Below are 20,158 nucleotides of genomic sequence, written 5' to 3'. Positions count from 1 at the left end.
GCGTGTTTCGCTAATGGCGAGGCCGTGGCTATGGCAGGTACCGGGTAATTCTACAAGTGGAGGAAACTCGAGTGCTTCACGTTCAGCTCGAGCGATGGAGCCGAGGCCGTCATACTGTCGGATTAGATAGCAACGGAGAAAGAGTAGACAGAGATTCGTGAAAATACTAGAGCGCTCAGCAGCCATGGATTCGAAATGGTGCATTACAATGCTAAATGCTATTCTTAACACGACTTACTTTGCCTTTTCCTTTCCTTTACGCTTAGGTTTCGCGGACTTGCTCTTTTCTTTCTCCATGATCCACTTCTTCCACTTCTTCGAATTGATGCGGGGAGCATCAAGGGTGTACTTGTGCTTCTTCTTGACATGCTCACGCAACCGCCAAAGTTTTGCATATGGTTCGGTGTATCTCTCACAATCGGAATGAGGACATGCCAAACTAGACCCATCCCAAGCCGGGCGCTTGTTTCCGTCTCCATCCTCTTCGTCGTCCGCCCAGTCGGTGTCACCCGGCTGACCAGCCTCTTCCTCTGAAGGCTCCTCCTCAGCTTGTGGAGCTTCAACTCGAGGCGGCCTCGGGGCAGAAGGTCCTTCCCCGGCGTCTTCTTCCGCGGTAGGTTCTTCCTCTGCAACACCTTGATCCTGTTGAACTTCCTCTGCAGGCGCTTCTACAGTAACTTGACTCTCAGCCGTCCGAACCGTCCTGTCCTCGCCAAACAGCTCCGCACAGCGCCGCGTCGCGCGAGCAATGGCAGCCTCGCTGAAGCCACCGAGCGACGATGCCTTGCCGAGGACATCGCGCCAATTCTTCAGCGGCGGGGCCTTCCCACCACGACGCAGCGGCTGCTTTCCCCCCGTCTCCGGGCCGTCGCTGTCATCTTCCGACGACGTGCTGTTCGAGCGCGGCCGCGCGAGCAGCGCCGCGGTAGCAGCGGACGGATTGTTCGGAGTCGGTGGTCTGGAGGAGGCACGATCGGGCTCGGGCTCGGTGGTTTGCGCTCGGCTTGAAGGATTGCTGCCTGGAAGCTGACCGGCTGCTGCCGCGAGACGCTTCCTGGCCATGTAATACGACTCGCCGGGCAGCCTGTCGTACTTTTTCGGGCGGCCTCGTCCCCGCTTCTTCGCCGAAGCTGACGTCTCCTCGCCTTCGGTGACGTAGGGCGTCGAGTCGGGCCCTGGGGTTTGGCTAGCGGACTTAGGTGGTCTGCCTCGACGGCGTTTGACCTTGGTTTCTCCTTCACTGGCGTTTTGCATCTTCTTTCGACGTTTCGTGCTGCGAGAGCGGGACGCTTCGGTGTCGGTTGCGGTTGCAGTCTCTCTCTGAGATTTTCTACCTCGGCCGCGAGATTCGCGTTGGTGGACGGCCATGAGTACATCGTTCAGTTTGCTCACGATGGAGCGAGTGGTCGGCCCGAGAGCTTCATACGCCTTGTCGTCGTCTAGGATGAACTCCCGTCGGGAACCAGTGGGTGTGGCTGCGCGACGTGCACTAGCTCCGCGGTTGGGCCCATGTCCATCAATATCCATCCGATCTGCCGTCGCGCCGCCATTTGCTTCGTGTGGGCTCCTGCGCGAAGTCAAACGTTCCTCGCCAGCCTCCGGGTCCGTCTCATCCGCCCATTCTTTCTTGTCCCACCTCTCCTTCGCATTTTTCTGCACCAACCCCACCAGAATCTCCTTGATGTCCCGAATTGGCCTCTGCCGATCGTGTCCAGGCCGGCGAAAAGTGAATTCCTCGTCCGGATCGATCGTCGGCAGTATGGTGAAGCGCTCGTAAGGCCTGGGAACGTGTTCCGGCTCCAGCGGCCACGCAGTCCACGCTCTCGGAGGCTTCCATTGGCCGTCATCTTCGTCACTTTCATCGTCGGCGTCCCCGGCCTCCTCGCCCGCGGCCCTCCTGGCAGCTTTTTCAGCGAGGAGGCGGCGCTTCAAGGCGTGGGCGTCGTAGAGGTGCAGGGCCAGGTCCTCGGCGCGTAGCTTCGCGAGCGACTCGGTGAGGTCGCGCTCCTCCTGGATGTGCCGGCGGTAGGTCTGCCATTTGCCTTGGAACCGGGGGCGGTTGTCTTCGCTGTCCGAGGTGGTGTACTCGCTCCCGGACGACTCGTCGTCGTTGGCGGCATTCACTGCCTCATCGTCCTGGTCGGGGTCGCGCTCGATGGACGAGACAGGCGCGTCATCGTCGGTGTGCGGGACTGGCGGTGGGCTGGAGGGCAGAGGCAGGCTCGAGGAGCGGTAGTAGGGCGACGACTCGCGGGCATTGGCGGGCAGCGGTCCGCCGAACAAAGACATGTTAGGTGGTGCTCGGGCACATTTTGGCCGGCGGCGGCGAAGGGATCAACAGTGGGGTTGCACGGCAGGGTGGAGCGTGGCGCCTGTCGCAGGTCCCTGAGCTGCGGGTAAGTTTCGAAACTCAGCTGTGCAGGGATTACATGAATTTTTTTTCCGCGCTCCGTGATGGGGAAACTGGGGGTCATAGGGCAACGACGATCGCATCACATGGGGCTGTTGATTTGCCGGGTGGGTGCGCAGCGTCGTCATCTCCCGCTCTCGTGCCCCAGCTACGTGGTGCTCAAGGCTCTGGCCTCTGCGCAATATCACTGCTGCTGCTACTGTCGCATCCTTGGGACGCTCCCGCCCTCCTTCTCCTCCTCCCGCTCCTCCCCCGCCGCACCGGAATCCCCCGCCGAGTAATAAAAAAAATAGCAGCCTGCAACCACGAGATATGTGCGCCTGGCGCGTCCGCCCTCCTGCCGCGAACCAGCGGTAGCACCACTCCCCCGACGACATGGCCTCGGCCGTCTCCACGCCCCCGAGTGATCCTCGACACTCGACCTCATCGCAGCCCTCACAGTCCTCCTCCGCCACCCTGCACTCCGCCCACGACCCCCACCACCGCAACGACCATGCCGACACGAGCACCACAACGAGCAAGAGGCGGAAGCTGCTGCAGCGCGGCGGTGTCGACGCCTCCGCCTCTGCTGCGCAACACGGCGGCGCCGAGACCGACAATACAAGGGCGCACGGGCTGCTGGGCGCCGAATTAGCAGAGCGCGACAGGAGTCGCCGCCGCCTGCCTAGGCGAGCTGGAGGCTTCCTCCTGGACGCCGCCCTGCCTGGCTCCAGCAGCGCGCGCCGTCGCTCTCGGGAAACCCACGCCGAGGAGATAGAAGAGGCGGCGCGCTCGGGAAGTCGGCACAAGAGCAAGAGCCCCTCGTCTCACGACGGGTCCCACAGGGCATTTAGCAGGGGGTCGTCCGCCCGGAGTCGCCCGCTCAGCGGCGATACGGATCTTGCGCTGCCGTCCGGTAACGGCCATGCGCCCGAGGAATTCGGGGCGCGGACTCCAGAGAATCATAAGGCGCAAGCTAGGCCTGGGCTGGGCATCGATGTGGATGGCGCGCACGAATATGGGGAAAACGAGTTGTCGCCAGCAAATGCTGGTATCGACCCGGCACAAATTATCCACATGGCTTTGAATCTGAGTGAAAGTAGAAGGCGGAATTTGGGACATGGCCAGCTCATTGCGCCCTCCATACCTCGTAGTAGAAGAGCAACATCTTCGGGCATGGGCATTCCAAACACGCCCATGCAAGGAAGCTTCTATGACTATGGGATTGGAGGGAGCCTCAAGCAGCATCTGCAACAACAGCGCCGCGTATCGCGCAACATATCCCCAGGCGGCGGTCGGTTGAGCACATCTGCTTCCCGACATGTCTCCATATCAAGCCCCAATGCAGTCTTGGACAACAATCTCGGACCACAACATAACTATACCTTCACAGCAGCAACTCTGGCCCGGGCAGAAAAAGCAAAAACTTATGTGGAACTGGGAGCAGAGTACCGTCGATTACTGCAACATCTTCCGCCGCTCAAACCAGACAGTGAAGCCAGCTACACTTACAGTGCGTTCAGTTCCCCCGGCAGCCCGAACGTAGAGTTAAGAAAAACCCTTTCACGCACAGGTCCGGATCCCCTTGGTCGACGATACAATCCTCTGCAGTTCATCCGCAACAGGAAACTTCGAGCCCGCGAACGAAGGCAGCTTCAGCCCGATGTTGTCGATTTTGAAGACGTGGATAGAGTGAAGGTGTGGCTTGACAATGTGGAAAAAGCAAGATTCCAACAAAACTATCGACAAGAGGACAAAGTTCTTCTGCCTCCGTTCATACCAGACCCCATGTTCCAGGGCAGCCACGAACAGCCTCAAGATGGCAAGAAGCCTAGCATCCTGTTGGGAAAGCAAAAACGCCCCCGTATGGATTGGTTCACCTTACCAACCGAATTTTTGGCCGATGCAGCGTGGCTCGAGCAAGACAATCACAAAAGTCTGATTGAAGACAGAAATGGCAACAGGATTTTCCCTTCGCCACGTTCAACAAGTCTATTCAATCCTCGTCTGAGCAAAGATCAGGGCAGACCTAGCATGGACAGACGACGTGTGAGCACTGCAGGCTCGATGGCTGGCGGCGGTCCGCTCTCGGAACCTCGATCCAACTACTCCAGCGAAGCCGAGAGCCACAGAGGTCGTAAGAAGCGTCACTTCCTTCACACTCACCGAGAAGATAGCCCCGAACGTGGAAAGCGACTTGGCTGGATATCTCGAAACCGCTCAAGCAGTTCTTCCGGCCTCTCGTCGAGCGACGATGATATGAGCGAACGGCGGAAGAAGCACGATCGCAGACTGAGCACTCAGGATGAGAATATAGGTCCTCTGGAACGTCACATGAAGACATTGCTGGAAGATGATGCTCGAGCAGAGAATGGACTGTCCCCGATCATGAGCTCTCCGGAGAAGCATTGGGGTGCTAACCAAGGCAGACCAGCACCGCACCGGGTGATGAGCGAGACTGAGAGTGATGTTGACCCCAGGGCCGGAGCAAAGAGAGCGACTAAGCGCCTGACCCTGATGTCGAGCAATCCTACCGAATCGCGTCCTTCTATGGACGGCCTGGATTCTTCAGTCCCCAATACCCCCCTCTCGAAGACCTTCAGCTTCGGTGCATCCTCGCCAGGAAGTCGCGTAGCCTCTCCGGATCGTACCAAGTCGAAGAGATCGAAATTGCCATTCTTCCGTTCCGAAGGGAGTGCAAAGGCTCACAAGGTGGAGGCTCTGGACTTTGCCCCTGACCCACTCAGCAACAAGCAGCCCAGTGGAGAATCTATTGATCCCAGTCGCCTGAGCATCGATCTGCCTCGTCGTTCAAACTCGTTGTCCAGGCCTGCTTTGCTGAAAAGGCACAAGACGACTGATAGCTTGAGTAGCCTCGCGTCCATCCAAGAGGGCAAGGTAAGCAGAGGTCGCAAAGAAGGGAAGGAGCCAAGTTCGGCCGTTAGCAGGTTCTTCAAGGATGTGGGACGAGAAGGATCAAAAGCGAGGAAGTTTATCTTCAAGAAGGACAAGCCACCGGAAGAGGCAGATGAGGACTCGTCCTCTGATGGCGAGATGTCATCTACGTCAGACACGGACGACGATATGTCCAAGAGCGTCGTGAAGCGTCGGCCTAAACCTATCTCACGGACCGGGACAGATACAGGGCTCTCGGATGCGTCTGATGTGTCGGACCGGCGACAAGGCTATGCGCTACCAACCTTCAAGTCTGCGGCCTCACAGGATCAGAAGCGTGATCCATCCACTGCCCCATCAGAAACTCGACGTGGACGTACTCGACCGTCGCGCTTTGATCGTCTGGCCCCGCCACGTCTCGACACCAATGTTAGCCGGTCATCATCTCCCGGCGCCCTCCAAGTCCAGCACGTGAGCAATGGTGTTCGAGCTCGTTCCGAAGGTCCTGTCTCTCATTCCCATTCGCGCTCCCCATCCGCCGTCCGTCGCCGCATGACCAAACTCTTGGAACTGCCAGGCGGAGCCGGACGCGCCGGGTTTCCCCCATCCGAACTCTCTCGCCTGCCCGTTGAGCGCAAGTACAGCGACCGATCACCCGCCCGTCCCTCACCACAGCGCCACTGGAGCATCACCGACGAGGACACCCAACGCCGCGCGTCGGCAACCCACCATCCCTGCGCCGCCTCCATCATGGCCAACAAGCGCACCGACATCGCCCGCATCCAAGCCCTCCTCCTCTGCTCGGGCATCAAAGCCGCCGAGCTCGCCCGCCGCGCCCACACCGTCCCGGACACACCCCCTCCTTTCCTCCTCCGCGTCGCCGAAATCGCAGCAGAAACCGACGACGACGCCGACGCAGATCCCTCCAACATCGAAGAAATCCGCAAACACACGGCCCTCATCCCCACCGTCGCCCGGAAAGAACAGCACGTCCTCGCCGCGCGCATCCTCGCTTCCGACCTCGAGGCCGGCGCGGCCGCGCTGGCCCGCGCCATGGACCGCTTCCGCGCGGAACAGGTCCGCGAGCTGCACCTGCGCTGCGAGCGCCTGCGCATCGAGCTCGGCGACCGCCTCACGCCGCGCTGCCACGCGTGCGCGGACGATGCGGACGCGTTTACGCGCGAGGTCACGAGCGGCGCGACGTTGGCGGTGAAAGCGGTGGCGGATCGCGTCGATGCGATGATGAGGGCGCGGAGGAGGAGGATGAGGTGGGTGAGGAGGTTTGGGTGGATGTTGTTGGAGTGGTGTGTTTTGGGCGTTATGTGGTGGGTTTGGTTGGTGGTTGTTGTGGTTAGGACCGGGTTGGCGGCTGTGAGGGGGGTTGGGAGGGGGGTGAGGTGGTTTTTGTGGTTGGAGTGATTGATTAGTGGAGGTGTGAGTGAGGAAGAGGAGATGGTGGTGGTGAAAAAGAATTATTCCTTGTTTGCGTTGGGTTGGAGGTTGCAGGTTGGTGGTTGGTTGGAGAAGAAAGTGACGTATCGGAGTGGGTGTGGTGTGTAGATCTGATACCCCGGCTGTGTGGTAGACACAGTGGTTTTTGTCTTTCATTTGCATTTTCCTTTTTTTTTTTGTCTTTACTTCTCATTCTCTCCTCCCTCTTCTTTTTGTTCTCTCAGCTGGTTTCGAAGCGCGGCGTTTTGGATGTGCGCTTTCATTTCTCTTTTTTTTTTCTCTTTCACTATACCTTATAGCCACTCAATCGTAGTCAAGTAGTAGTAAAGTTTGTTGTTCATCTGGATGCATGGATGGGGGTATGGAGCCTGGTGGACGTCGATAAAAAAAACTTTGGGCAAGGGGTGGGGAGAATTTGGTAATGGACTGCCGGTTGGCGCGGCGGGTATATAGTGGTCTTTTTGGTCGACGTTTGATAGGTATTATTTTTAGTAGGCGGCGTTCATAGATGGTACATACCATTCATTTGGATGAAGAATACCATGGTCTTGCCTTGAGTTGAATCTATAAGCTGTAGTCTTAACAAGCTCATGCACGGACCAAAGTATCATTAAGAAGCGTATGTCCTGGATTGCCAAGGTAGAGAACTGTCACAGCCACGATGGCTTGGGTAATGACTCAGTAAGTTTCATTATCATCTAACCTTCTATGGACAGGCGTCGCAGCCGCCCACCAGCGTGAATATATTTTTCCGTGTCCTGTTGATTGCTAAAACAGCAGGTGCCAGTGAACCCAGCCTATCACATCATCTGTATAAGCGCAATCAGCTCCCCATATATGTTATTTTTCTAGGGTAGAGCTAGGGAGCCCTGTTATTCTTCGCGATAGTCATGGGCTGCGAGAGGGTTCAGTAGAATCGACTCATGCCTATCCAGTCCTCCTTGACTAAAGCCGCCTCAGGTCATTCCTGATCCAAGTCCCCATGATGGCCATCGCCTCGGCTCTTGCCTGGTTCATCATACTCGCAAACATCCCTGAATCCTCCACAAACTCCGACCAACCCACGAAAGACAAACTCTCCCGCATCGACGTCGCCGGCTCAGCCGCCCTCATCTCCACCACCCTCCTCCTGCTCCTGCCCCTCGAGCTCGGCGGCAAACAAGTGCCCTGGTCCCACCCGCTCATCTACCTCCTCCTCACCGCCGACGTCATCAGCGGCTTCCTCTTCGCCAAAGCCGAGGCCCGCGCGAAGGAGCCGGTCCTCCCGCTCCCCCTCTTCCACAAGCCCGACTTCGTCCTCAGCTCCGTCGTCACGGTCGTGCAGATGGCCGCCCAGTCCAGCATGATGGTCACGGTGCCGCTGTACTTCCAGATCACTGGCAGTGGCGGCGCTGCCACAGCCACGGCGACTGAGGCTGGCGCGCATCTGGTTCCTGCTGTGCTGGGGAATACTGTCAGTCAGCTATTGAGTGGTGCCTTGATTAAGCGGCACGGCAATTATAAGGCTATTATTACCCTCGGCACCACGTGCACGTCTGTCGGATATCTCTTGATGCTGATGCGCTGGAACGGGTCAACGGGGTTTTGGGAAAGCCTATATATCGTGCCTGGGTAAGTTAATGAATCAATTCTCATATCGACGCTGCAAAGCGATCACTGATTTTGAGATAATTTAGTGAATTCGGGACCGGTGCTGCCAGTTCCGCGCTGTTCATCGCTCTTAGCGCTTCCTTGCTGCAACCGCTCAGAGCGATTGGCAGCTCTAGTATTATCCTTTCGTCCTCTATCGGCTCAGTCATCGGCATTTCGCTAAGCCCTGCGATGCTCCAGGCTACACTGCGGTACGGCTTGCGGACGACAACGGAGATTGACGTCGGGAACCGGGACAAGTTCATCCGCAGATGCCTCGAGACCATTGAATTTGTTCAGAAGCTCGATGTCAGACTGAAGGGTGTTGTGGTTGCCCTGTACGTGAAAGGATTCAAAGGAATTATAGTAAGTTATGCATTTTGCCTTCCATCTTGTGTTTTAGCTTTTAAGCTAAGGACTGTAAAAAGCCATTTCGCTGGTCTGCTCTATTGTGAGCACTGCTGCAGGGCTTTTCATCAAGAAACGCTCGCTAGCTTGAAGCTCTTTGGTAGCTCGGACTGAATCCTGAATCGGATCAGCTTGTTGCAGCCTACTTTTCACAAAAGAAAAAGTGGGTCATTGATGACTGAAATGGTGACATGGAGCAGGGTTACTGTTTTATGAATTTAGCCCATTTGGTACCGCCGGAAGTATGGGAAGAGTATATTTTATCAGCGAGTCTAAACCAAAAACTCAGTTCATGATGTTCGGAAAAAATTGCAACAAGGTTTGAGACACTGCTTCTATTACATCTCTTTACTTTGCCCTTATTCGCTTCGTGACTTTCCCGGGTCTTTCCTCAAAATCGAGGAATTGCATTCCTCGATGCATCTCGATTCTCTTGCATTCGACAGAGAATGCGTCACCCAGACTTTCGATGCAGAAAGCGGTCCCAATATTCCTTCTTGAAAACCTTCTGAAATCGCTTCCTCACCCGATGTTTTCCTCTTTTCTTCGAGTGATTACTTGATGCTCGAGTCTCGGTCCTCACTTCTGTAGATGTCTCTCTAGGAGACGATTGATCTCTTGAAGTCCGTTGAAGAGGTTGAAGAGGTTCGGTGGACACATTTTGTTCATCTTGTGGGCCTTGTTCGCCTATTCCCGAGGGAACGTCCTGAGTGACGACTGTCTGTGGTTCTTCGCTCTGAAATTGCTCTGGTTCTATACTCTTCCCGAGCGCTGGATCCGGAATTGGTGAATGATCAGTGGTCGATCTTTCGTCTGGAGGCTGCTCATGTTCCTGGCTCGATTCGCTGGCGGTTTCGATGTGTGATGAACGAACCTGGCTAGAGCCAAGAGCGCTATCATCGAAGAGAGGTTCGGAGACATCGGATGGTCCTGGATCCTCCAAAATACCTCTTGCAGGGCTTTTCCATCTCCATTTCAAGGCGATGTTGTGGGCAAATATCATCGCGCCATGAGAATGTAGAGATACAGTGCTTCCGTGGGGTAATAGAGTGCATCCTTTGGGCACTTTAAGGGACTGCGCAGGTAAGGCGAGCTGTTCCACGTGGCCTTTGTCCGTACAGGAACAGAGCTCGGAGAAGTTGACGCTCTTGCAAAGCTTCGCTGCATCTGCCGATTTCGTGGCTTTGATGAGGTCAGAACAACAAGCCGCGAGATAGTACCGTTCTTTTGGCAATTTTGTCCAGCGAGAGCAGAATCTTTCTGCGTGGGCTGGTTCGATTATCTCACCGAAGCCTTTTGCGAACAGAGTAACTGCTCCGAGTCCACCGATGAAGTCAACCCATCCGTGCCCCATTGCCTCAAACGTAGCGACACTGGGGTATGACGTTCTTCTGTCCAGGAAACTTTCGAAATCCCACCCATCAATATGCTTCCGCGCTCTGCATTTCATGCTGAAACCGTTCCGATCTGCTGGGTTTTGTTGGTCCACCATCTGCTCCAACACTTTGCAGGTTCTCTGCACAACGTCTTGAAAGGTTGTATGGATCTCCTTTTTTTCAGTCGTTTCCTTTGGTATACCGCCCGCCTCCTGGACAGTCTTCTTCTCGATTTTGATGTCATCGAGCTGAACTGGTCGAATTCGATTAGACACATCGCATAAGACTTCCAGAGCCGCATCTGTGCCGAACTTGTTCTCATCTGAAGCTTCGGGAATCTGATTTGGCTCCAGCAAAATGGTGGATTTGAACGGCCCGGAGCATTTGTGTTGTAGAAGCGTTCGTACGATGTGCAAAAGCGCAGTTGTTCCATTAACAAACCAACCTCTTTTTTCGTTCTCGTCCCAGAAGACTACAAAAGTCTCATGAGCCCAAGCGAGTTGGTCCAAGTAACCAGAAAGCTCTACTCGAACAGGTTTGTGAGCTTGACCAAGTGCAAAGCTGAATGCTGCGGTTACTTTATATCCACCAGATATGGTGGCTCTGTCTAGTAAGCAGTCTCGACTGGGTCTTGGAAGGTCGGCTGCCTTCAGAGAATAATTCGCATGTCTTGTTCCTGTAAATATCTCTCTTAGTATTTATCCACGCAAAGAACATGCAATAAGGCTTACCAGCCAACAGCTTTGCTTCAGAGCACCATCCGACAACATGTCTTTTCGATTCCAATGCAGCCTTTCCAACAGCCAGGTGGGGTACCGTCACATCCCAATAAGAGATTCGCTCTCGATCCTTTGCGTAGAGCAGATGCCAGACCAAGATATCACTTGCCATCATGGTTGGCACCAACATGGTTGAGAATCCCTTGATGAAAGGTTTTCCGTTGAATTCCGTAACGTAATCCGTGTCGGCCAGCGCCGCCATGACATTCAAGGGTATCTCGAGTCCGGTGTCGGAGGACGACCTTCGGGGAATAGGAAACCCTTCTACCAGCACTGGATTGCGGAACAGATTGTGCCAGCATTGTCCTTTCGCGGGCATAGGCGCTTGGAGTAGATTTGAGGTGCTGAAGTCAATACTGCAGCAAAAGCTGAGGACATTATTCGCTTGAATAGGGTCGAGATGGAAATTTTGGACAAATGGTGTACATGATGCGATGCCATAGCGGTAGGGTGAAGGGCGAAGAGCAGTGCTGAGCCAAGCAATTTGTTGTCCAACCTCAGCCAGAGACGGTCCAGTGCCGCAGGTTTGCACAAAGAACTTTCTGGCGTCCATCCACGCAGTAAGTCTTGTGTTATCGGGCGTTGTGTCTATTGAAGCAGATCAGTACACGAAACAATAAGCAAAACAAGACTTACATGAAACTCTTTGGCCATGCCCCAAGGCCACAGCATCCATGACAACCTTCAAGATCCATTCTCCAGTGGTGGGCCAAGTTTGTTTCAAATATTGCTCGGTTGTCAAAACTTGGGCATCTTTTGCTGAGCCTGTAACGGTAATGGCTTTCTCGATCGCCCTCGAGGGATCCATAAGCTTATTGACTGTGGTCGCCCTCTTGGGGGGTTCAAGAAACCGCTGCTCCTCTAGATAAGTGCTCAGGTCCCATGCGATTTCGAATGTCAGCTGGCGGGTTTCAACAGGTCTGTTTGCGCTGATTATCCGTGAAAGACGTAGAGAGGAAATGATCGTGTGTCTGATAGACTCCATTGTCCCACATCCCTCTGATTCCAATAGGATCTCTTTGTTCAATTCCGCAAGAAGCCATTGATATGCTGCCGTGCTGATAACGAAGTCGCGGTAAACGTTATGGTTTGGAACCGTGTCCTCGTCGTTATCGCTATCGCTGTGTTCATTCAGGAAAGTCTCGTTATAGATGTCCGTTTTGAGACCGTGACCCTCACCGTCTTCGATACCCGAAGGGATCAGAGGATCGTATTGATCGGTATCAGCCAGGGTCTCAAGCCAATTACTGGTTCTCTCTTCTCGTAGCTGTGTTGGTATAGCTTCCGAAGCTCGTTTTTGACCGTCTTGAACTTGATCTTCTTGAGCGCCGAAAGATTCCTCAAAATGAGCAGCGATTTTCCTTGAGATTTGAATATTTTAGCTCCACGTTCAGATAAAAATAAGCCAAACCTATGAAAAATGGACACTCTTACCCTCTGTACTTGTGTGTGAACAGAATGATATCACGATGCATCTTCTCCTCGGAATTTTGACCCAGTTTGAGCGCAAAGGCCTTCAAAAGATCAGGAAGTACCTTTTTAACTCTGTCCCTGGAGCGCTGGTCCGGGTTTTCAGGTCGCACTTTGTCCAACAATTCGTCGGCAAATTCAACGATGAACTCATTGATTTTGGAATTCGAGACACCGGAGCCTCCTGAGTAGTACGTCTTGTCGTCCTCGTCAGAACCAAGTACCGCGAGACCATTTCCTGCTGAAGTATACAAGCTTGTTGCATCTGTCGAGGATTCTCCTGGACCTAGCTCTGTTCCGTAATCTGTACGTTCGCTAGTGATATTTGTTTCGCTGAGAGTCCCGAGTCCGTGCCTTAGTGTCTGAACACGACGTACAGCTGATGCAGTAGCTCGTAAGTGGAATTCTTGAGCATCTTCCGCCTGGCCTGATCTCATTGATTCAATTTCGGATTCTGGAAATGTGCTCGCGTCGGTGAAAGTAAAATGAGATTCTGTTTCGTTGCGTAAGTCCTCTTTTTTCCTCGCGACTGTCTTCGAGGACTTCGTAGACAGCTCATTTGCAAGTCTGTTGGTATTTGCACCAGACCGAATAAGCAGCTTGACAGTATCCATACGTTGTCTCATTATAGCATACTGCAGAGGGGTAAAATTGGTCGTGTTTGTGGCGTTCACGTCTGCACCAGCTGCAATAAGCGCCTCAGCGACGCCGGCATGTCCATTTCGGGAGGCGGCATGCAAGGGAGTACCGTACACTCCACCGAGAAGATTAACATCTTCTCCAGCTTTCAAGAGAAGACTTGTCGTCCGTGATAGGCCTATCAACGAGGCATAATACAGCGGCGTCGGTGTGTCCTCTTCGAGTATCGGTGTCGTATGTGTATTCCTCCAAGGCCGATCCAGGCTGTAGAGCCGGTAGGCATTCTTGAACGCCTTGGGCTTGAGTAGGAGTTCCCCGCAAAATCCGCTCACTTCAACGTCCCACTCCTCGGCGGCAGAAGCATGGCTCATCCAGTATCTTGACGCATAGCTCGCCAGAGGAAAGTTCTCACGGAGGCTCTGTGGAATATCATCTTTATCCAGTTGGATCAAGTATCCCAAGCAAGATTTTGCAATCTGTGCCCTAGCAACCCGTTCCGTAAAGTGTGGCTGGATTTCGTTGTCAAGCCGGTCTGAGGTCAGATACTCTTTGACGGTAAAATGTGCAAGCCGGATTGTGTCAGATGGGCCAATCTCGATGAGGGGGGAGCAGTATTTTTGGATCTGGCTCAGAGATAATGTCTGATCTGATGGATATCGTCTTGGTTCATCTTCAGTTTCCAAGGCTAAGGCCTCGGCAAGCTCTGGAACTGTCAGGGGACGCGCCGAGAATACCAGCCATTGTAATAGTGTGAGGGTGCGACGCCTATAATTAGGTTGGATTTCCTCAAGAATTCGTTGGTATGTCTCGTCCAATGTTGGCGGCAGGGATTCCAGTGCTTCCTGTAGAGCGCCATACTCATTGATCTTGCCCAGAGCATCCAGCTGTAGACTTGCCCAGCGAAATCTAGAGCTAATCAGCACCTATCTCATCCAATCGAGAAACTGGGATTTACTCACAGTCCATCAGCCTTTCTTGTCAAGACTGTCTCAATATGCTCCCGGATATCTGGCATGAATCGCCACTGGACAAAACTGTTGTCATCTCTTAGTCTCGCATGAATATATTTCCGTATGTCGGCTGCTACGAATTCATGCGTTTTGTGAAGACTGTGCTCCGCATGTATCCAACCCTCCAAAGCTGCTCCTGGACTCTCCTGGTTGCGGCTTGTGACAAGAATGCGACTACTTTCCAGAGCCAAATTCAACCCCTTTACCCAGGAAAGTATGTCCCTGTGCCCGGCATTTGTTTCGGTTTCGCATTCGTCAAGAGCATCAATAATGATGTAAACCTCGTCCGTGTGCCGAATCATATGTGTGAGGGTATCACACAGAGCTTCAATGCTGGGCTGTTCTCTGGGGTCTTCTTGACACATTGAGAACAACAAGTCCAAGTGGACCCGAGTGCTCTCGCGGATCTTATACAATTGATTGATCAGAGAGCGTAGCATACCCTCCAAGGATCGTTTCTCCGCATCGGAAAAATCGAAAAAGAAATAGAGGACGGTGTGGGAGGAGTCCATTTCCAATTTCTCGATGATGGCTGAGCTGAGAACAGTCTTGCCACAGCCAGGAATACCACTGAGCCAGAGTCTGGAGTCCGTGGTGGATGTCCATTGAGAGAACTCGTCGCTTTCGAAGAACCAAAGAGCCGTACCATCTTGTCGTTGCTGTAGAGCTCGTCTGTAATTCGTGGAGGGATCTGGCGCGGAGAGCCATCTCTGAAGCCTTTGCATGTGCTCCTCGACAGCTGTTGGAGAGCACCAGATGCTCAAATCAGTTGCCAACAATTGCTCCAAACTAGGCTCAGATAAGGCTATGTCTGCAAGCTTGTCGTGCTCCGCCCCTAGTGCCTGATAAGAGTCAGCTACAGTGCACAATACAAGTGAAAATGGTATATTACCTGCATCAGCCGTTTGAAGATCTGATATTGAGGATCCGACGTGAAACCCGGCGGTGTTGGGATGACGTCTGTGAGTATCCATGAGGATTTCAAAAGGTCAACAAGACTCTGATTGTATTGAGTGGTTTCAAGGTGCTCGGCATGGTATAGCTGTGATTGTGCCTAAGCTAAACGAGTTAGCTGCTGCGTGAGAATAGAAGGATGTTTTCGCTGCTTGCCTTGAGCAACCACCACCTCGCAGCTTTAAGCCAGTCCTCCACTTCAATAGAATCCCAGGGCAGTCCTCCAGATTGAGCATTTTCAATAAAGGCTTTGGTCAATGCTTCAACGGACTTCGTGCTGAAGCCAGGTGCCATGGCATTTTTGCTCTCCGTTTGAGTCCTTTGTGATTCCTGGTGAAGCCTTTCTGGGGATGTACTTTCGTCTTTTGGCTTTGGAGCCTCAATTTTCCACCAGGAATATCTGCTCAGAACCTGCAACAGCGAGCTGAGAGATCTGTTGCAGCTCAACAGCTGGGCGCAGTGGATATCTTGTGAGTAGGTATGATATTTGAGCACAGAATACGACTCATACCTTTGCTCTCAGCTCATTAACAGTACTCCACTCCTTCGAAAGCATAAAACTGCCCCACTGGACCTTGAGGCTCTGTCTGCTGGCACCTCCCTTTTCTGGAACATGTAGTAACCCATGTTTTTCTGCGAGACTTTGGACCTCAAGGAGGGTGTCATTGACTTTTCTCATGATATCAACTACAACATTAAGATTTCTCTCCTGATCTGGACCATAATCTTGGATGTCGTTGTTGAGGAGCCATATGGTATTCAACAAGGCTCTCAGCTCGTCTCGGATTCCGCGTAACTCCACGGGTGCATCTTGAGACACCTCGCACACAGCATGGTGTAGTTTCAAACAGCGTTCACCGGCGGCGAGGAAGTCGCCAACTCCGAAGCCAAAAGACATGTTGTAGTGCGTCGAGGCTCTGCAAGTCTGAATGGGAAGTTTTTGAAATGGGCGCGAGGGCGGGGCTGAGAAACGACGGGAACATGCACAGCCCCCAATTACTGCATGGCAGCCTTGGGTTTCGTCGAATCATATGTCAATGCTATTGCTAGGATTATAAAGCAGGCTGGTGACACGTCGAACATATGCATGTGTAAGCAAGAGCCGCAGATCTTTGCCATCAGGAAAGCTCCCCACAAAAAAGTACGGCCCCCTCTCGCAGTCGATGGCTAGCGTGGATTTATTTTTTTGCTCATGTTAAAGCTATCGTCCGGACGAGAATGTCAAATTAAAAACTCTACATACACGTCCGGACGATAGCTTTAGCTACCCACATATGTTATTTCTCTAAGGTAGAGCTAGGGTATAGTTACGTTATATTCTAGAGCCCTACTATTCTTCGCGCTAGCCATCGGCTGCGAGAGGGGTCTGTAGACTAATCCCCAGCAGACCTACCAGAAATCTCAGAGAATTTGACAGCGAAGAGGTCAAAATTATCACATCTGCCACTCGCACCCAATGCAACGTTGGAAGAAGTTTTATACGTTAAAGATACGTTAAGATTAATACAATTATCTCATTAATTATACATCAAAAAGAGAAAAGTAAGTGAAAAGAAAGACAAGAGACAAAGAAAAAGAAGAGAAGAAAAAAGTAAGAGGGTATCACCACAAAGGGGAAACGGAGTCATCGTATCAAAACGAGACTCACAGCCAACCAACCAACCATATTTTTTTCACACACACACACACTCACCAACCACCCCTCACCTCCTCCACCCCCTCAACGCCGTAACCGTCGTATCGAACCCTGAATCCCCCGCCGCCGCGCCATCGCCACCAGGACTAACGTGCCCGGCCCTCCTCTCCTCCGTCCTAATCTCATACGTCGTCTCGACGAACACGCGATTCTGGCTTAGGCTCGTTTGCCTCCCGTGCCCGCGGTTCGCGAAGCCCTCCTCGCTGCCATCCGCGCTCGACACGCTCGCACCACGACTGACCCTGTACTCACGCTGTTGCTGGCTCTGCTGCAGCTGCAAACCAACCTGCGGCTGGCCGCCGCTGCCACGCTTACCGCCGCCTTCACGCTTATACCGATCGCTCTCCAGCAACTCGACCATCGTAATACTCGACGCCGGATCCTTGCTGCACGTGCTCGCGCGCTCGACATCGACATCGCTCGCATTGCTGTGCAACTCAATCGCACCATCATCGCCGCCACCGTTACCGTACCCCTTCTTCACGCCACCGCCGGCACCACCACCAATCCTCGAATGATGCATCTTACTCCCGCCATGCCCCGTCCTTGCATCAGTCGTATTCTCCCCACCCGTCGCGCCGCCCGCACTCCCCATGTACGAGCCGGGCCGCCAAAAGGCGCGGCCGAACAGCGGGCGCAGCACGGGCAGCTGGACGGTGACGATGCCGACGATGGTCTCGCGGACGCCCCAGCGGTTGATGTTGAGGGCCGAGGGGGCCTCGCCGAGGGTGAGGGCGGCGCGCGTGATGGCGGCGCCGATGACGAAGATGCCCGACGACAGCAGCGCCGCGATGGCGAGCTTGCGGGCCGTGGCGACTTTCAGACGCCACAGCATGGGGATGGGGATGATCAGGATGGCGGCGTCGGTGATGACGTTGAGCGTGACGGTGACGAGGAGGTTTTGGGTTTTGAAGGTGCATTTGGCCGGGGGCAGGACGGGCGAGATGCGGTAGTTGTCTTGGAAGCTGTGGGAGGGGCGGGTTAGTTGTGGTGGGCCCTTTTTTTTTTTGTGCTAAAGTGGTGGGCGGGGAATAAGGGGGGTGGGGGGAGGATGGGACTTACGGGAAGCAGCCAAAGGTGATGGTCGACAAGACGGCCAAGTAGGAGGCGCCGCAGAGCCAGAAGAGGTACTTGATCATGCGGTTTTGCATAGTGCCGAATGTCAGGCGCTTGCTGCAACTACTGTGAGTATTTGTCACGAAGACAGCCAGCAGCGACGGGGCCACTTACTAGAAGAAGAGCATGGTGAACTTCATAGCCCAGATAAGAGCTGTGGCGATGCGTCAGCGCTGTTCCTTGCGAGGGCGAAGAACCGCTTACCAGTGTAGCTATACCAAGCAGCCGTTTGGCATGCTGAGCCGTATTCGAGTTGTTTGATTTGTGCTTCCGTAAGCTCGTCCACGATGGCTTGAGTGAGACCCGCGTTTGCGCCCGTGTGGTCTGTAGTACTTGGTCAGATATGCCTTCAAGAACTGGGTTCCTTGAAATGCGTCACTTACAGACTATATCGACGAGTACAGCGTCTGTCCAGTTATTAGCAACGTGGATCCCCGACGAAGGCTTATCCCACAGTTGTCTCGAGAAACTCACCCATTGTGTAGAAACCCAATGTCTAACGGAGCATTAGCCGCATATAACCAAGACGTGACCGGCGTCAACTTACAAGAATCGTGATGTAATCATCTCCAACGAGGCCGCGCAAGCCCACGGTCCTGATGCGAACAACATAACGTAGCGTAATGGTTATGAGGCCGATGACGAACCATGCCTGAGCAAAGGGCGTGAGTCATTGACTCGAAAAGGTACTTTGGTCGTGACATACCCAAATCTCTCTCAGGAAGCTGGCATCCTTTTCCAGATGAATCGTATAGCCTTCTGTCATGATGATGCTCGGCTACAACGGAAGTGAAGAAAGATTCACAGAAATGATTGGAAAGCTGGCAGTAGTAAAGCGAAGACGCAGGTACGTCTAGCAATACACTGAGCAGGGATCCAAAAGATAGACAAGGACCGGGGAAAACACAGCGAGATAAAGGCCAGGCACCCTGTTTGCAGGGCTGAAAGCCAGAACCTCAGAAGAAAGAAGACGGGCACGATGCTTCCAAGAAACGAAAATTGCAGACAAAACCGGGGGCCATATATCCCATCGTGATAATGAGAGGTACCAGCCCGCCCTGAACATGAGCCGCTCTCCACCATCGAGCACATCGGCGACGCGAGCCGCCAGCCCTGCGTAGATCCAGAGCATCGACGGAGCTGGCAGCGTTCTGTGCGCCCGGAACATTGCGCAGAGCCACAGTCGGCGTTCCTTGCGGACCTCATAGGCGTCCAAGTGCCTGGACTTGGTGTGAGATGGTAGCGGGCGCCAGGGACGATGAGGAAAGCGGCTCGTCTGTTCCGACCTTAGCCTCTCCTAATCTGAGGGCAGGTGGGGCGCATGGTGGCGGTGTGGCGAGGGGAAAGTAGGCCCTTCTCCGGTCAGTGTGGAGATGCCGTCGGGGGGCAGCAGCGGGGAAGAGGCGCGAAGGCGTTAGAATAGCGGCCATGGAAGGTTGGCCGCAGCAGCCGGCCGATCAATGGTTCGCGGCAGGCATTTGAAATATGCGCTAAGCCTATCCATTGGTCGGGTTTATCCTGACGGATATCATCCCGCACTGTTCCCGTCGCCAGAAGTGAATGGAAAGGTTTGGCGTTGACCTTTGATGCTCGCACTCCCTATTATTGTTTTGATAAACTTTGACGTTTGGGCCAAGGTAACAGTCGTTGTCTCACATAAATGGCTGGTAGCGAGACCGTTCACGTGTAGATGGTACGTAAAGAGTAATTGTGTCCGCGTAAGTTTTTTGGTACAGCGCCGGATAGTTTGGCTAGTGTCGAGGGACCGAAAATCCTGATTGACGGCGGCGCGGCCATTCCGGTCCAGCCCACCAGTAGACAAGCTCGGCTCCTCCCGACGATCACCAAGAAAAGCGCACGATACCCGGATCGCGGCTACGTAGATTTGGGGGTTTCCCTGTTCATGCAATGAGGACCTTGTGACTCCGCAGGATGCGGAAAGTTTGTTAGAGACCGATCAATTTGGACTCGAAATCTAAAATGTCCGTCAGGTGAATGGCGCCCAGGCTGACGCGTTGGGACACTTAGAGCGTTTGACCGGATCCTGGCTTCCCGTAGCGGTAACTACACACCGTTCGTTATTACCGGACTCCGAGGAGCCTCACATGCCAAGTAGAGATGGTATTCGTCTCAAGGTTGGAACTACTCGTAAATACGAGAAGCCACGGGCAACTTCACGCGCCGGGGGTTACGCCTGAGGTTAGAACACGCAGAACCAACTCCACCGCCGTCTGGAAACAAACCTTACAGCCTCAGGTGGGGGTACAAGCGTAAGCCCCGCTCCTAAACGGATAAATTCCCCGGTAAAGGAACGTTGGACCCGTCATCGCCCCTGATCTCGTTGA

General features: G+C 53.8%; 4 protein-coding genes across 4 annotated transcripts; 1 reads left to right on the top strand and 3 right to left on the bottom strand.

Moving 5' to 3' along the window:
• Positions 1-234: 234 nt before the first annotated feature.
• LTHEOB_725 (RNA polymerase I specific transcription initiation factor RRN9) lies at positions 235-2,289 on the bottom strand (the record flags this gene model as incomplete). The annotated part of the gene is made up of 1 exon (XM_035516595.1): positions 235-2,289. The coding sequence occupies one exon, from the start codon at positions 2,287-2,289 to the stop codon at positions 235-237; it is 2,055 nt and encodes a 684-aa protein (XP_035369484.1).
• Positions 2,290-2,785: 496 nt separating this feature from the next.
• On the top strand, positions 2,786-8,775 carry LTHEOB_724 (uncharacterized protein; the record flags this gene model as incomplete). The annotated part of the gene is made up of 4 exons (XM_035516584.1): positions 2,786-6,552; positions 7,697-8,347; positions 8,413-8,703; positions 8,769-8,775. 4 exons carry the CDS (start codon positions 2,786-2,788, stop codon positions 8,773-8,775), a joined length of 4,716 nt encoding a protein of 1,571 aa, XP_035369483.1.
• Positions 8,776-10,672: 1,897 nt separating this feature from the next.
• Positions 10,673-15,899, bottom strand: LTHEOB_723 (uncharacterized protein; the record flags this gene model as incomplete). Its single annotated transcript, XM_035516573.1, has 8 exons — positions 10,673-10,710; positions 10,881-11,516; positions 11,565-12,289; positions 12,363-13,943; positions 13,997-14,045; positions 14,490-14,889; positions 14,940-15,101; positions 15,513-15,899. The coding sequence occupies 8 exons, from the start codon at positions 15,897-15,899 to the stop codon at positions 10,673-10,675; spliced, it is 3,978 nt and encodes a 1,325-aa protein (XP_035369482.1).
• An 805-nt stretch (positions 15,900-16,704) lies between these two features.
• LTHEOB_722 (Mg2+ transporter zinc transport protein) lies at positions 16,705-18,579 on the bottom strand (the record flags this gene model as incomplete). The annotated part of the gene is made up of 8 exons (XM_035516562.1): positions 16,705-17,662; positions 17,760-17,870; positions 17,928-17,967; positions 18,018-18,137; positions 18,197-18,220; positions 18,288-18,309; positions 18,361-18,465; positions 18,520-18,579. 8 exons carry the CDS (start codon positions 18,577-18,579, stop codon positions 16,705-16,707), a joined length of 1,440 nt encoding a protein of 479 aa, XP_035369481.1.
• Between the last annotated feature and the right edge of the window lie 1,579 nt (positions 18,580-20,158).

Source organism: Lasiodiplodia theobromae, assembly GCF_012971845.1.
Source record: "Lasiodiplodia theobromae strain AM2As chromosome Unknown scaffold_2, whole genome shotgun sequence".
Classification (NCBI taxonomy): domain Eukaryota; kingdom Fungi; phylum Ascomycota; class Dothideomycetes; order Botryosphaeriales; family Botryosphaeriaceae; genus Lasiodiplodia; species Lasiodiplodia theobromae.
Note: the sequence above shows the minus strand (reverse complement) of the source record. Positions and strands in the feature narration are given on the sequence as shown.